Source organism: Scomber scombrus, chromosome 8, assembly GCF_963691925.1.
Source record: "Scomber scombrus chromosome 8, fScoSco1.1, whole genome shotgun sequence".
NCBI lineage: Eukaryota > Metazoa > Chordata > Actinopteri > Scombriformes > Scombridae > Scomber > Scomber scombrus.
In genome coordinates, this window is record NC_084977.1 from 3,212,364 (window position 1) to 3,226,650 (window position 14,287).

Sequence of the window (14,287 nt, forward strand, 5' to 3'; positions counted from 1 at the left end):
GGATCACGTCCAACAACGGGCAACCCGCGTGAACGTCAACTCTGGCAGAAGGCGAGGACTGACAGCTCTCTCCAGTGTTTTGAACATGGGCCGCAGTACCATTTCTAAACGCTTGGTGTCAGAGTTACATACTTCGACTTTAAGATATATTACACTAAATAAGAGTCAAGTAAATAAATATTGCTTGAAGCATCTCTTTTCAGTGTTGCATTTTTTAGACAGTCCCTGCACACTCCTGTTTGAAAAGCACATGATGGACTAAAATCTAGAAGAACTGAGCAATGACTAAAAAGAAATAAACACTGTTAAAAAAACAACTATTTATTACTTTCCAAAATGCACATAAAGTTTACAAAGTTCTGTTGGTAATTAATTACATGAATGACAAGAAGGACACATCTGATGAGTGATCTGACTGTAACAGAGGTTTGTTGGGTATGAAGTGCTCGTCTCAGTAGGAGAAGACTGTTCCTGATTGGATACAATCACATGTCTGGTCTGTGATAGTGAACATCAGCTGGTGTCCTCCAGCAAACCGAGCAGAATGTGAGTGAAGTGCTGTTGGTCCTGCTGGAGGAGCACTCAGTCTGCAGAGGAGATGCTGCTGTAGAGTTTCAGTTGTTCTGGGAGGACTGCTGTATGATGAGTGAACACAGACTCAACATCTGTAGGTACTCATCTGCACCGTCTGCCAGGCACTTATCCACCACCTGAAACAACACGAACACACAGTCAAGATTAATAAGCCAACGCTATCCAAAAAAATTGTCCAGCCGAGCTTCAGTTCATAACGCTTAAACTCAAGCATTTTGTCCCCAGAAGCTGTGATGTGTTCAATGCTCAGCTGTAGCTTCAACTGCTGTGGTGACTTGCAGAAATCAACTACTTGCCACTAGAGGGCAGTGTGGGTGAAGTTTAACATACTGTACACCTGATGTTTAAGGTCACATAATAAAGACTAATTAAATAATTAATTTGACTGAAATGCAGTCAGTTAAATGTATCATATCTGTTTGCACAAAAACTTGATTTTTTTTTAATTAATCATCTGTCAAACTTATGTGTTTAAATCTTCAGCTCATTCACTTCTAGTTTTGCTGCCATGTGTGAATTCTCTCATTAATTTCATGACAGTGTAACAACAGTTAGAAGCAAATAAAGAAGGGAGGATGTTACAGTACAGGAATGATACCAATTGTCACTGTGGTTCCTTTCTTCAGCAAGTGTATGTTAACTTATAATAGCTTATAGGAGAATCAAAAGTGTAAATGTGTAGCTTATTAATGGCTTTTGTATAAAACTAACAGACACATTCTAATTTAAAGAAAAATGACAACTGAAAAATTAGTATGTAACAGTTTTTATAACCTCTTAAATTTTTCTTAAATTTAAATATAGATCCACAATAACAAAAGATCCTATATTCTAAAATATCCATAATTTTGGCTTTCTTTCATGTGGTGAAATTGGAAAACCAGTTGGAACAACTGGAAGTGATGTATGTGCAGTGGAGTAACAGCACCACTGTAACAGAAAAAACAACATTTTGATAATACAGCATTTTAAGAAAAAAAGTTATTGAATAAATTAAGCTAATTTAGCAGTTAAATTCAGCATCATGGTAATGACGGTGAAAGGGTATGAAGCTGGAATTTCAAGAGAAAAAGTAAGTAATCATTTTTACAGGAATATAGATATTGTATTTAATTAACAATTAGACTGGTTTGATGAGATTACATGTGCATGCTGTACATCTCCTGACAGGCAATCTACTGTATGAAATATGTATGTGCAGTAAGAAGTGGCTACTTCATGTATGATATTAACAATTTGAGTCATAAAACAACACAAAAAAACTATTTTTTGTTTTGTTTCGTATTGTACAGGTCACTTACCGCCATTTTTTCTGTGATGGCTGACTTCTGCTTGTCGTTGAGGTCCTGCTCTATGATGGACTCGTGGAGCTGACTGAGGATCTGTGTGGCTGCGTAGCCTTCATCCACCATTTTCTGACAGAAGAGATTCATAAGTGCAGGAAGTGAAGCAGAGAGTAGTGTCACTCTTTAATGTGGAACAAATCACAGTCATGTCCGAGCACCTACCCTGACTGCTACCTCCAGCTTCTCAAATGTTCCTTTAAAGCAGATCTGAAGCAAGTTGTCAATCATCTTGGGAGGGACGACCTGTTAGCATAAGAGCACAGCAGTGGAGTGGGATGTCAGTCATTCAGTCAGACACAGTGTGCAGGATCTCTGTCTGATGTGTAGTTAATAGAATCCATCAACAGGACATGAAGAAGAACATCTCACCCCGGCTATTTCTATGATGGTACGCTCTGAGATCTCCTTGTCAACGTTGAGGCGGGCGGCGCTCTGGAGGAAGGTGATGGCTTTCCTCAGGTCTCCTTCAGACACCTTCACCAACGCTGCTATGCTCTAAAGGAATAGTCAATGCTGTCACTGCTGAAGCCTGAAAGACTTCAGATTACAGCTGCATGCATGAAGCAAGAGCAGGTAAAAATGTAGATGTGTTTCATCAGACATATGATAGACTGCTGAAATGTGTCTGATTTAGAAAAGGTAAATAAACTTATAAAATAAAATAAAAATAAACTTTTTATTTGTTATTTACTACTCTTAACGGTGCAGGTTTAGTGTGCTGCCTGTGTAAACTGACTTCTGAGAATAATGATAATATTAATAATGATAATATTAATAATAATAATAATAAACAATTTAAGTTAAAAGGTGCTTCACATAATACAATATTAACAGAATAACATGTACAAAAACACAATAAAAAGGCAGATAATAGAACAGTCTGTTAAGCTCAGAAAATTATATTTTTACTGTAATTCAGCCTTTAAAAGCAGGAAAAGACACCGGCGTATAAGACGCACCTTTAACGCTAATATTTCATCATTTAAAAGTGGGGTGGGTCTTATACACTGGTGTGTCTTGTTCACCAGTAAAATACAGAGAAAGGCTGGATCTGCATATGATCATAGGTATGTAAAGTGCTGTCCACATTGAGAACAATAGCTATAACTATATAGATAATGATATGAACGTCAACACTTATGAACTATAACGTCCTATAAACAGCTATGTCAAGCACGCGCTGCACACTCCAGCTGTGTCTGCATTTAAATAAACCAGTCTTTAATAGAAAAGCATTTTTCCCAGCATGACACCCCCCAAAATAGACTGCATCTTATACACCAGTGCGACTTATACACCAGTTTTTACAGTATTCGATATAGTGCAAAACAAGTTTATGTATATTTATCTAAGTAGATATTAAAGATGACAGTGAGTGTAAACCTGGTCTGTTCTAACAGCAGTTACAGCTTGAAGTCAGTTATAAAGTCACCAGGAAACATCCAAGCTCAGTCTAAAGTGTCATAGTGACATGAATCAGCAAATCAGACATATTTTATTTAGGATGAACTCGCAAATTAACAAGGTCAGTGATGTTTTTTAAAATATCAGAAGCCCCCTAGTGGCCTCCCTGTGTAGTACAAGCTTTACATAGTTCAGGTTTAAAGAATATATATTTTACTACCATACTCATGTTTCCTCCCAATGTCAAAAATGTACGAGGGGATTTTCAAGTGTAATAATTACTAATAAGCCCTCACCACACATCAGGTCATAATGCTGCCTAACAGCTGACAGTCATAGTCTGTCTCTTTTACCTCTTTCGTGTATTTGAGCTTCTCCTTTTCACAGATATCCAGCAGACGCTGCTCTTGAATCTGATTGGCTAAAGGCTTGAAGCGAAACTTGGAACATCTGGAGGTGAGAGGCTCGATGATCCTACAAAAAACACACACACACACACCACGGTCAGTATCAGTTGAAAGTGTATTATAGTGTGTGTTTGTGTGTTGATGGGTGTGATAGGTCAGCTGACCTGCTGATGTAGTTACAGATGAGACAGAAGCGGGTGGTGCGGGACTCCTTCTCCATGATGCGTCTGAGAGAGGCCTGAGCTGGTCCTGTCATGGAGTCGGCCTCGTCCAGGATGATGATTTTGAAAGGAGGACATGACTTTCCGCTGCAAATACAACACATCAGTGACTAAAATATATATGTCAGAATCAACTCTTCCAGACATAAGAATCTTAATCCTTCACATCTTTTGATTTCCAGAGCTATACATTTTATTCTGGGCCTTGACTGGAATATCTTTGCATGATTTCCAGTTTGAAAATCTCATATTGCTCCTTTATGCAGTTCAAAACAGGCTGTTTTCTCTGTGCTGACTCACTCTGTGCGAGTCCCAGCCACAGTGAGCTGAGCAAAGTTCTTGACCTTCTGCCTGACGACCTGGATGCCTCGTTCATCGGAGGCGTTGAGCTCCAGAACCCTCTGTCTGTACAGCTCCGGACTAGAGGAGAGAGTGAAGGAGGAAGAGGAGGAGGAGGATGGGGTTAATGCAAGAGAATGTTCAAACTAAAAAAAAAAGGAAAAAAGGGGGAACTGACACAAGTTTTATGAAGTGGAAGCAGCTGAAATCTCTGCATCTTACCCATAAAGCTCTCTGGCAGCAGCTAAGATAGTGGATGTCTTTCCTGTTCCAGGAGGGCCGTAGAACAGCAAGTTGGGAAGCTGAAATTGAAACACAAATGTTAGTGAGACTGTCTTAGTCTTTACATTGTTACAACATTATTGCGATACTGTTAAGTCTCACATGTAACAGCTATCATGAAGAGAGTCTTAAACTTACATCTGCTCCTTCCAGTGACTTCTTCAGCACTGCTACCACCTCCTCCTGATACGCCACGTCATCCACACACTTTGGCCTACTGAGATTCACAGAAGCACAGTCCGTCAATATTTCAGAATCAGAAACAGCTTTATTGTCAAGTAGATTTGCACATGTAAGGAATTTGCCTTGGTGTTGTGGTGTGTAAGGTTGAGTTCAGACCAAATCCAGCATTGCTGCACTACCATGCAGTGTTTTTGCAGAGGTGAGGGCCTGTTACCAAAGAACCTATTTGTGATGTATCTGATCTGATCAGCCTGATATAACACCAATCAAGTGTACAGCTATTTACATCTCTGTACTCCCTCCTTGCAGAGTCGTACAGCTTTGGAAAGGCCATCTTTGCTCTAATCACCTGCTTACGGGATTGGTCAATGTAGCAAATTGTTAGATGTCACATCATGCTCAATTCCTGCTGTTTTTCATGCATTGTCAGATTTGGTGTGAATGCAGCCTGACACTCAAAACCTACACAATATGAAGTAAGCCTTAATATATATTTTTTTTGAAGAAGAAGAAGAAGAATGTATAAAATGTATTTGAATGCAGGTGTATGTTCTAAATGAATTTCACAGACTTGGTTATTTACACATGTGTTACATCAATGCGAGGGTATTAATATTATTTATAACATGAACTTCTGGCACTTAGGATTAAGACAGTATTATTCTCTATCCAGTGCCTGTGACTCTGATTTAGACTACAGATGTAGACAGTACACACTTTGTTATTCACACTTACTATTTTTCTACCCATGGCATAGGTCTGGCTTTCTTCTCTGAGCTGGGTCCTGCTGCTGTCTTGTCTTTCTGAGGTCTGGTAGCCTGGACAGTCCCTCCCTTTAAAAAGGCCTGCATGACTCCTCCTGTCTCAGGTAACAGCAGCCAGGGACAAACATACATACAGAAGAGACACATACACACATTAGATCAACACTACCCGACAGCAAACCATAGATTAACTTGGATAGAAGAATTTTAATCAGGTATGTCTGTCATATCTAGGGGACCAAACAGAAGGAGCTATGCTCCTGTATAACTGTTATCATTAGTGTCAGTTATAATGAATATAACTCGCATTAAAATTTAAGACTACACTCAAAACGCAAAATTATGAACATTATGATAAAACATTACTGGATTACACAGGCACCATGAGCACGTGACCTGGGATGCATAAGTGAAGAGGTCTTGTCTGTTGGAATCGTTTACCAGATCACATTAGAAATTCCACCAGTCTAAAATCAGCAGCAGTATAGTTGGTTTCTGTACGTTAGTTTAAAGTCTCATCGGTATGTGTTTGTCACATTATAAGGTTCGTTTGAAAGTATGAATACATTCATTCTAATAACACTAGCTTTAAGGTTAACTTTACTGAATCGACAAGCTAACGTTAGCTATTTAGCCGGATAATAACGTGAAGGGTTGATGCAGAAGAGCAGAGTTAATGGAGGTATGAGGAGTGTTACGTTCATTTCCTCTCAGGTGTGCAGCCATGTTAGTAGTGAGGCCAAGGACAGTATTACTCTAGCATTACTGAGGGAAGTATAAAGAGTAGACATGCGACTGTTGTCAGGAGATATCTTATTTGCGAGGCCGTCAGTTGTAGTTTGTTAGTTTGATAATAGCGAACACGCTAACAATAATTAGCTGAGCAGCGAGTGTGTCACAGCCGCTAGCCTGTTAACTGTTAGGTTAGCAGACTCTACTAGCCAGTTGTTAGCTCTTTATTAGCAAACACACGGATGTTGCTTACCTGTTAAGCCAAACTATGCGCTAAATATGCAGCAGTCGTTGTCCCTGAGTGCGACTATCCCAGCTATGCTTATGATTATTAGTATGTTCTTATAGTCAGACACAAGCCTGTTGTTGACATGTGTAATAGCAGCAGGCTGTTTTCCCGCCCTGGTAGAAGAGTTATACTTCCGCCGACGTCATATCGTGACATCCAATCGGATGTTGCGGATGCTGGAGTAAGTCCTGCCCCTCCTTTTGTCGCTCACGTCTCCTCCCATCCTTTTCTTTCTCTTCTCTTTCTCCTCTCCTCCTTTCATTCCTTTCGTTTTCTTCCCTCGTCTCGTCTCCTCTTTTCTTTTTTCAAATTTCTTTTTTTTTAAAACTTTTTCTCTCACCCCCACTCTCTTGTTAATACACTGCTTTGTTATTGCATTGTTTGTTTGTATAATAGTGATACAAAAAAACGAAAAACGAACCTAAACATTAGCATTTATGCCACTTATTTATGAAATGTAATCTACAAATAGCAAAAATCACTGTAACTGAGTCACAAATGTTCAGACATGACAACAAAAGTTGTTTAATGGATGCATGCATCACACATTACCCAGGATCAACCCTCTGCATTGTCTAGCAGCTGCCTTCCCATTGATGCTGCATGTCTCTGTTGTCTGAAAGCCTTTCAGCAGAGCCTGTAATTGGCTGGCAGAGTGGAAGATAAGTGAGTGGCAGGGGTGAGGCTGAGCGCAGATGTCTCTGGCTAATGGTAGTCTCCTAGGCAATCTCCAACACAGTCCCAGGGGCCGTAGGCTCGTGGAGAGATGCTAATGTCCCCGTGTGGAGCTGCTTGCTTTCATCAAAATGTGGAGCAGGATCAGTGGAGTGGCCTCCGGCAGCAATGAATGAACCCAGAGGGGAGCACCCAGACCATGAATGAGGGATGATGGGTGGAGGCTATTGATTTGTTTTGTTTGAGATAATCATGGGTAAAACCAGAGGCACTAATCAAGGATACTGTCATATAACCTATTGTGTATAATGTTGAATTAAATGTGTTTTGTCTGTCATTTTCACTCCCTATATTTTATATCTAATAACAAGAGAACCTTTCAATTTGTGCATCAAACCTTCCACTCGCTCCAATCCATAGACAGCCCAGGATTTCTCTCATGAACCTATTAACCCTCCCCCCTCCACCTCCTATCCATCCATCTACCCCCCCCCCCCCCCACCCCCACCCATTCCCTCTGTTCCTGTGTCTCTCCCTCCGCCCTGCAGGCAGGTATAGCAGCTCTCTGATTCGTTTTCTCATCTCTGTGACTCAGCTTCTTTATTAGAGCAAACAGAGCATCATCAAGCTTACAGCAGCAGTGTTTTCCCCCCATCCGAAGCCTGAGGAGCATCTCTATTCTGCCGTCTGCCCTCAAACATCTTGGAGTGTCATTTTTCTCTCTCTTGCTGTGAGGATTGTTGTTTTTTGTTGACTTGGAGGCTTCTTCTTCTTATTATTGTTTGGATTGATCTGACAGCATCATGAACACGATTGAACAGTCTGGATGGCTGAAGCTTTGTTGATTGACAGGGTGTTGTTTCTTTTTACTTAATGACTCACTGCTTAATTTGCTCCTAAACTTACCATTTACTAACAAACTGGCTCATTTTATTGCTGATATCCAGGCTCCTTTTCCCCCACTGGCAGGCTGTCTAACTAATTGTCTCCTTTATTTACTTACTGACTGACTGACTGGCTCTGCTGTTTTTTTATCTAGTAAATTAACTCATTACTATAATTGTTCACTGCATGACTGGCTGAGTGACTGAAAGAGCTTCTGCCTGTTATGTTCTCTTTTCATTTCATACACCTGGTTGACTGAATGCCTGTCTGACCAGACCATTTTACTGACAGACTTACTATTTTGCTTGGGAGTGGCACCACCATTATCATCCTCAGGCTTTGTGATTGTTTTGGATTCACAGGAGCTGTGATGACAGAGAGGAGAGACTCCACATTGGAACAAATTAAAGGAAGATAAAAGGAAGAATAAAAAAACAAAACAAGAGAAGCAGGCTGAAGAGAAAGGAGGATCCGTGAGAAAGAGAGAGAGAATTGGATTAGGGAGCAAAAGGCAAGGGGAGATCTTCGGGAGAGGAAGGGTGAGGAAAAGGAGGCGTGGCAGCGGAGAGAGAGAGAGAGTGAGCGGCGAGAGAGAGAGGAGAGGAGAGTGGATGCGACCCACACCCTGAGATGCTGTGCTGGCTCAGAGAAGAAGAGATGTCGGTCCAGGAGCTGCTGCAGAGGGTGCAGTGTGTCATCACACATGTTGGTAAGTCACCAGAATTCTCCTCTTTTTTCCCCCCTTGCTCATATTTAACACCTTTAGATAAATACACACAAGAAGAGCTTTCATTTTCAAGAAGGAAAACATGTATGGAAGTCCTCATCTTCTCTTGGAGTATTCCCAGTTGTGTGGATGGTGAAGGATCTGCTAGTATCTTAAGTGAAGATATTTGAATTGCTTTAAAATTGAGAAGAAGTGAAGCAGATGAAGGACAAGCAAGGGATCTACATCCTCTAACATCGTCTCATCAGGACCACGGTGTGTAGTAGGGGGGGGATGCAGGGATGCAGAGGGATGCTGTGCACATGGGCAGAGGAGAAGTGTGTCATCGTTCTGTAGCGGGGGAGTCATCGAGTTTGATCACTGTAGGTTCTTTCCAGTGGGTTTTCCAGCTTGTATCAGATCAAATGGCGTTTAATTAAATTCCACTTTGTCATGAGAGTCTCTATGTTGCAGTGGAAATGAATAGTTAATGAGATTTGCTTGTGTTGATGTTTGATTAATTGGATTGAATATTTGCTGAGACAAGGATTTTAGCAAACGTCCTTTACACACCTTTAGTGCTTAGTGTGATTAAAGGCTCTCAGTACTTATATGTGTAATTATGTGTATATGCTGGTGAGTGACTCCTATTAATAGCATTTAAAAGATTTATAGGTTATATTTTGTAACTTATAAGTAAGGTACAATTTGCAATCACATCATACCTGTAGGCCATGCAAATTTTCTCTCACCCTCTGCCACCTTTTTTTCTTCCTCCACCTCCTTCCATCTCTCTTGCTCCTCTTTCTTTCCTCCCTGACTCCATCTTTTTTCACCCCTTTCCGTTCTCCTCTGCATCTCCACAATTCCTCCTTTCCTCCCACACATCCTTCTCCATCTCCTTCTCCTTTCTGCCCATCTCCCTCTTCGCCGCCATTCCATCCTCTTCCTTCCCTTCCTCATCCTTCTTTCCTCCTCCTCTTCTCCCGTTCTGCGTCCGGGTCTGTCGTGTTGTGTGTTTTTTTCCCAGGCTGGTGGGGAAGTAGGTTAATGTGCCACGCTGGAGACTATTGCACGGCTTCCTCCATCACTGCACTTTCTGCATCACATAGAGAAGGGGAGGGCGAAGGCGGGCTTATGCGGAGCGTTACTATGGAAACTGAGCCAGCTTCCGCCAATCAAGTGGTCCTAAATTGATTTATCGGAGAGCCAGGCTCACACAGGACGCTGTTAGAAATATTTGCTGCAGTGTCAGCTATAACAAGGTGTCCCTTATGTTGGATTTGAGTGTGGTGTGTGGAGATTTGTATGTATAGTCTTATGATACCCATTTAAAGTATTTCCATATTTTATTACAATCTTCTTTATGAACACATCCTATATGCCTCAATCATTGACATTCACATTACCAGCATATGCTTAAAAGTCAGTTAAAAAAGAGATGGACCACAATAAGTATAAAATGATCACTTGTGAAAGATATTAAATAGAATTACATCTACATTGAGCACACATAACTGTTCTGCACCAAATCTATAATACACACATGCACACACACACACACACAAAACCAGACTCATAACTGGTGCTGTGAACCAGTAACATTCTAGTATGTGGTTTGCATTAAAACATACTTCATGACTACTGCTGCCGGACTGTATTCTATGTTGTTCATTCACCAGCAGGGAGCTCACTTGTTCCTGCTTGAACCACTCAGCTGTTTGCAGGAGCCCAATACAGTGTAAATGCTATCTATCCACTTTAACCACTACAAACACTCACATCCTTTCAGGTTATAAACCACAATGCAATCCTTCCACATACCGACTTTAAAATCATCACTCTTCTTTCTAGTTGTGGTGTCCAGAAGACAGTGTGTCCTCTGGATTGTCATGTTGGCTCTTCATTAGTGTCACACAGAACAGACAGCAGAGGAGCAAAGGCTCAGATGATGGAACATAACTGATTTAACCTGACCTCAGTTTCCCTCACTGCGACTGAAGCTCTCTTTATGTTGATTGACTGTCACATTGCATTGAGCATCTGATACTCTTATTTATTAGGGCACATTTAGCTAATCATTGTTTTCACTTATTGTAGGCTTGAGTCAGCTGTGGTTTACTGACAGGAAAGCCTTGATTTACCCTTGTTTTAATTGTGGCTGGTTCATTTTGATACACTGTTCAATACAAAGCCATCATTTGATTTACAAAAGCCTGATAGTTCTTTTCTGCAATTATATAGATGCATGGATAGACAGATGGAGAACATTGTTAAAAGAATAGTCCAGTCATATACACCAACTGGAATGCTAACTGTTTACCTCTGCTTCCACTCTTTATGTTTAGCTAGGCTAACCGTGCCTGTTTAAAGTCTTTAAAAGTAGATAGTGATAGTGTCCAGTAGGCTAATAGCTACACTGTGCATTAGCAGTGGATGTAGTATGAAAACAGTAAGGTGCCTATAGTATATTGTTCAAAAAGAAGTTCTCAGAAATAAAAATAATCAATATTTGGAGATGTATTTTTCAGAATTCAGCATCTTGTGATTTCATTCCTTTTATAGAAGAAAAAGAAGAAGAAGAACAGCTTTATTGTCATTGCACACAAGATACAACGAAATTAAGTTAGTCAATATGTGAGTTAAGTGTGGTAATGGCTCCGGGGGAAGAAACTGTCCTTGAACCTCTCCTTTAATACAAAGTGGTGTGTCTGAGTGGGGAGCTTGACTGTTGAGTGCTGATGTCAGAGCTCTTAGAACAGCATGTGTCATACCCTGGTGGCTATGTTCATGGGTGGATTTCCATTATTTCGTTGTGCACCATTTTATCATTCTGTTTAAATCAGAGAGTCTAAAGGTTGTTGAGTTGGAAGCATTAATTCATTTTCACACCTCTCAACACACATATTGCTCAGACAGCTGGGGCTATCATGCATCTCTCTTGCTGATGACATATTGTACATGATGATAAGGCTGTAAAAAGAAAGCTCTGCAGCTCAGCTATTATGTTCGTTGCACACGTTGCATGCAGGCATCAGCAGATCACAGTAGATGAGACCCTGAGGGTGCTTTACTAGCTGCTGGATATTACCTCTGTGTTTGTGCTGAGCAGTTATGAGTTATCAATCTCACATCTTGGCGTTAAGTACGGATGTGGAGCCATGACGTGGTCAGCCTCTTTAGTCTAGGATGCGGTTGACTTAGCTTAACGTAAAGATGATAAATAAAGAGAGTATGGTTTCATATCTTTCTGTGACAGATCCATGTTAGCTGTCCTGTCTTCTCTGCCTCTAGTCTTCATTCCATGTCAGTCTATCCTTGTCAGGTCTCCAGCTCTCTACTTAACAGATATGATGTTAGTGTTGATTTTCTTATCTCGCTCTGGGAAAGAAAGCAAATAAGCAAACATCCCAACTGTGTGCTTTCCCAACTATTCCTGCAATAATTACAGTTTCCTGAGCTCTCACAATGAACTGTGTAATTCATCATGAAGGCAAGGCAAATGTACACTTTTATCTAAGTCAGTGTTCCGAGTAGGAAATTACCATTTATCTGAATGCATTTGGATTTCATACCAGTAGCAGAGTCAAAGCTATCATCAAGGACACTGAGGTCATGTCCTCTGCTTTGGGAATTTGGAGTTTGAAAGGAAATGAGGAAGAGTTTGCATTCAACAATTACAGACACATTACACATGCTATTTGTATTAGGTGTGATTCTGAGCTATATTGTAAAAAGCATTTTCCACCATAGTAATGTTTCTGTCAGTAAATATTATTTGACGTAGACTTTAGGCTAAAAAGCATACAAAATATCATATAAATGTCATATAAATGTAAAAAGCAATATGTCTTTATCACATGATTTTCATTTTACAAGACAAATGTATGAAAAGGCATGTATGAAAAATGTTTGATATAATGACATACATATTTCAAATTAAAATATTTCATTATATCACAGATGAATATTTGTTTTCACACGTGATGTCTTATATTTGACATATGAAATATATCTGAAAATCACACTTCTGTCTACATCTTGTGATTTATTTCCATATAAATATACAAAAAAACAATGTGCCTATTGTGAAATTGTCACATGTAAACACATAAAGTACCTGCACACATCATACAGGGAAACACAATATACAGAACATTTAAAATAATGTAAAAATTCATCACTCATAGCTAATAGGTACTCTAGGCATTGCAGTTATATCTCTTTCTATAGGAGTTTATTTTTCCCATATTTCTTCTATATTACAGGAAATGAGTCCCTAGTATTTTCATGATGACATCATTACTATATTCCACTCCCCACTGACTCCCACACCTACACACAAACGCCCCCTCTTTGTCATTGCTGATAAACCACGCAACAGCATGACTCACAGCGAGATCCCCTATTGGTGGCCGATGACATCGCAGCAGCACCAGGCTGTGTAATTTACCGTAACGCCTGTGTTCCCTTCGTGCATAATTCATGACCATACGTGCTGCTTTTGTGGGCTCCCCGATCTAAAATGGCTGCTCCTGTCCCGCTGAAGCGTGCTGTCAAGATGATTAGTGCTGATGATGAGACACACAATCATATTCTTGTTCAATTTAAAGTTCCCTTGAACCGATCTCCCCTGCCCAGCTTGAAAGCTCCTCCCTAGACTGGTGCTTTATCAAAGGAGGATGTGTTACAGGGACCTCATGGGTGACCTTCAGAGTTTCCAGTGAAGAAAGGTCAGACTTGCAGGGAGGGAGGATGCTGACTGTTGCCGTGTTTTGTTGCTCTGGGCAACCGTGAGAGCACAAAGGAGGACAATATCTCTTTCAGTCTGCAGGGAAATTCCTTTCCTCAAACGCTACAAGTGTAAATGTTGATGATTTTTAAAAAAATTTTTGCACATATTGCTGTTTTCTTGGAGGATGTAGAATTGCTGATCAATGGTTTTGACCCTATATTCAGTCAGTATCAATATAGCCTTACACTTGCCAAGTTAAATGCTGAGATCTAATGACAAAGCAAAAATTAAAACACTTTTAATTAATGCTTAATTTACCCCTGAAAAAGAAGAAAACTCCTGGGCCTTAATTAACAAATTACATAGATTTTAAGGGCAAAGTGACTTTTCCCTTAATTCATACATTTATTTGACATATTTGACTAATTAGATGAACATTTGGAGGTATTTAAGATGTGTTTGTGACTTAAATTCCTTCTTACCTTTGCGACGCTGTTAATAAACTGGTGAGGTGAATGAAATCATTATAACATCCAATTAACATGAATGGCAGCTGAGGAGAGGGCCTCAGTCATCAGTAGGGAATGAGGCTAAGAGGATTAGCATGAGAGCTACAACTAACTGGGTGCAGACGGAATTACTGGATTGAAATCTTAAAGAGAGCGGACCTGAGATTTTTATTTTGTTGGTTGCATATTTCCTCAAAATAGTTATAAGCGTTGCTA

General features: G+C 40.2%; 1 protein-coding gene across 2 annotated transcripts; it reads right to left on the bottom strand.

Moving 5' to 3' along the window:
- Positions 1-311: 311 nt before the first annotated feature.
- Positions 312-6,667, bottom strand: rfc4 (replication factor C (activator 1) 4). Of its 2 annotated transcripts, none has more exons than XM_062424335.1 (11): positions 6,526-6,667; positions 5,512-5,635; positions 4,732-4,810; positions 4,534-4,613; positions 4,273-4,392; positions 3,916-4,059; positions 3,698-3,818; positions 2,310-2,435; positions 2,103-2,183; positions 1,896-2,009; positions 312-710 (listed from the first exon to the last, which is right to left on the bottom strand). In XM_062424335.1, exons 2-11 carry the CDS (start codon positions 5,625-5,627, stop codon positions 615-617), a joined length of 1,077 nt encoding a protein of 358 aa, XP_062280319.1. In that variant the 5' UTR covers positions 5,628-5,635; positions 6,526-6,667; the 3' UTR covers positions 312-614. The 2 variants fall into 2 exon arrangements, with proteins under 2 accessions (XP_062280319.1, XP_062280321.1); XM_062424337.1 differs by having other exon boundaries at positions 5,512-5,639.
- Between the last annotated feature and the right edge of the window lie 7,620 nt (positions 6,668-14,287).

Bases quoted from the DNA above. Each gene is read 5' to 3' on its own strand.
- rfc4 (XM_062424335.1), bottom strand. From the start codon at position 5,627: ATGCAGGCCTTTTTAAAGGGAGGGACTGTCCAGGCTACCAGACCTCAG. The intron at 4,393-4,533 runs GTAAGATGCAGA...TCTCTCCTCTAG, and splicing joins GCTGCCAGAGAGCTTTATGG to TCCGGAGCTGTACAGACAGA. The intron at 711-1,895 runs GTAAGTGACCTG...GTGTTGTTTCAG, and splicing joins CCATCACAGAAAAAATGGCG to GTGGTGGATAAGTGCCTGGC.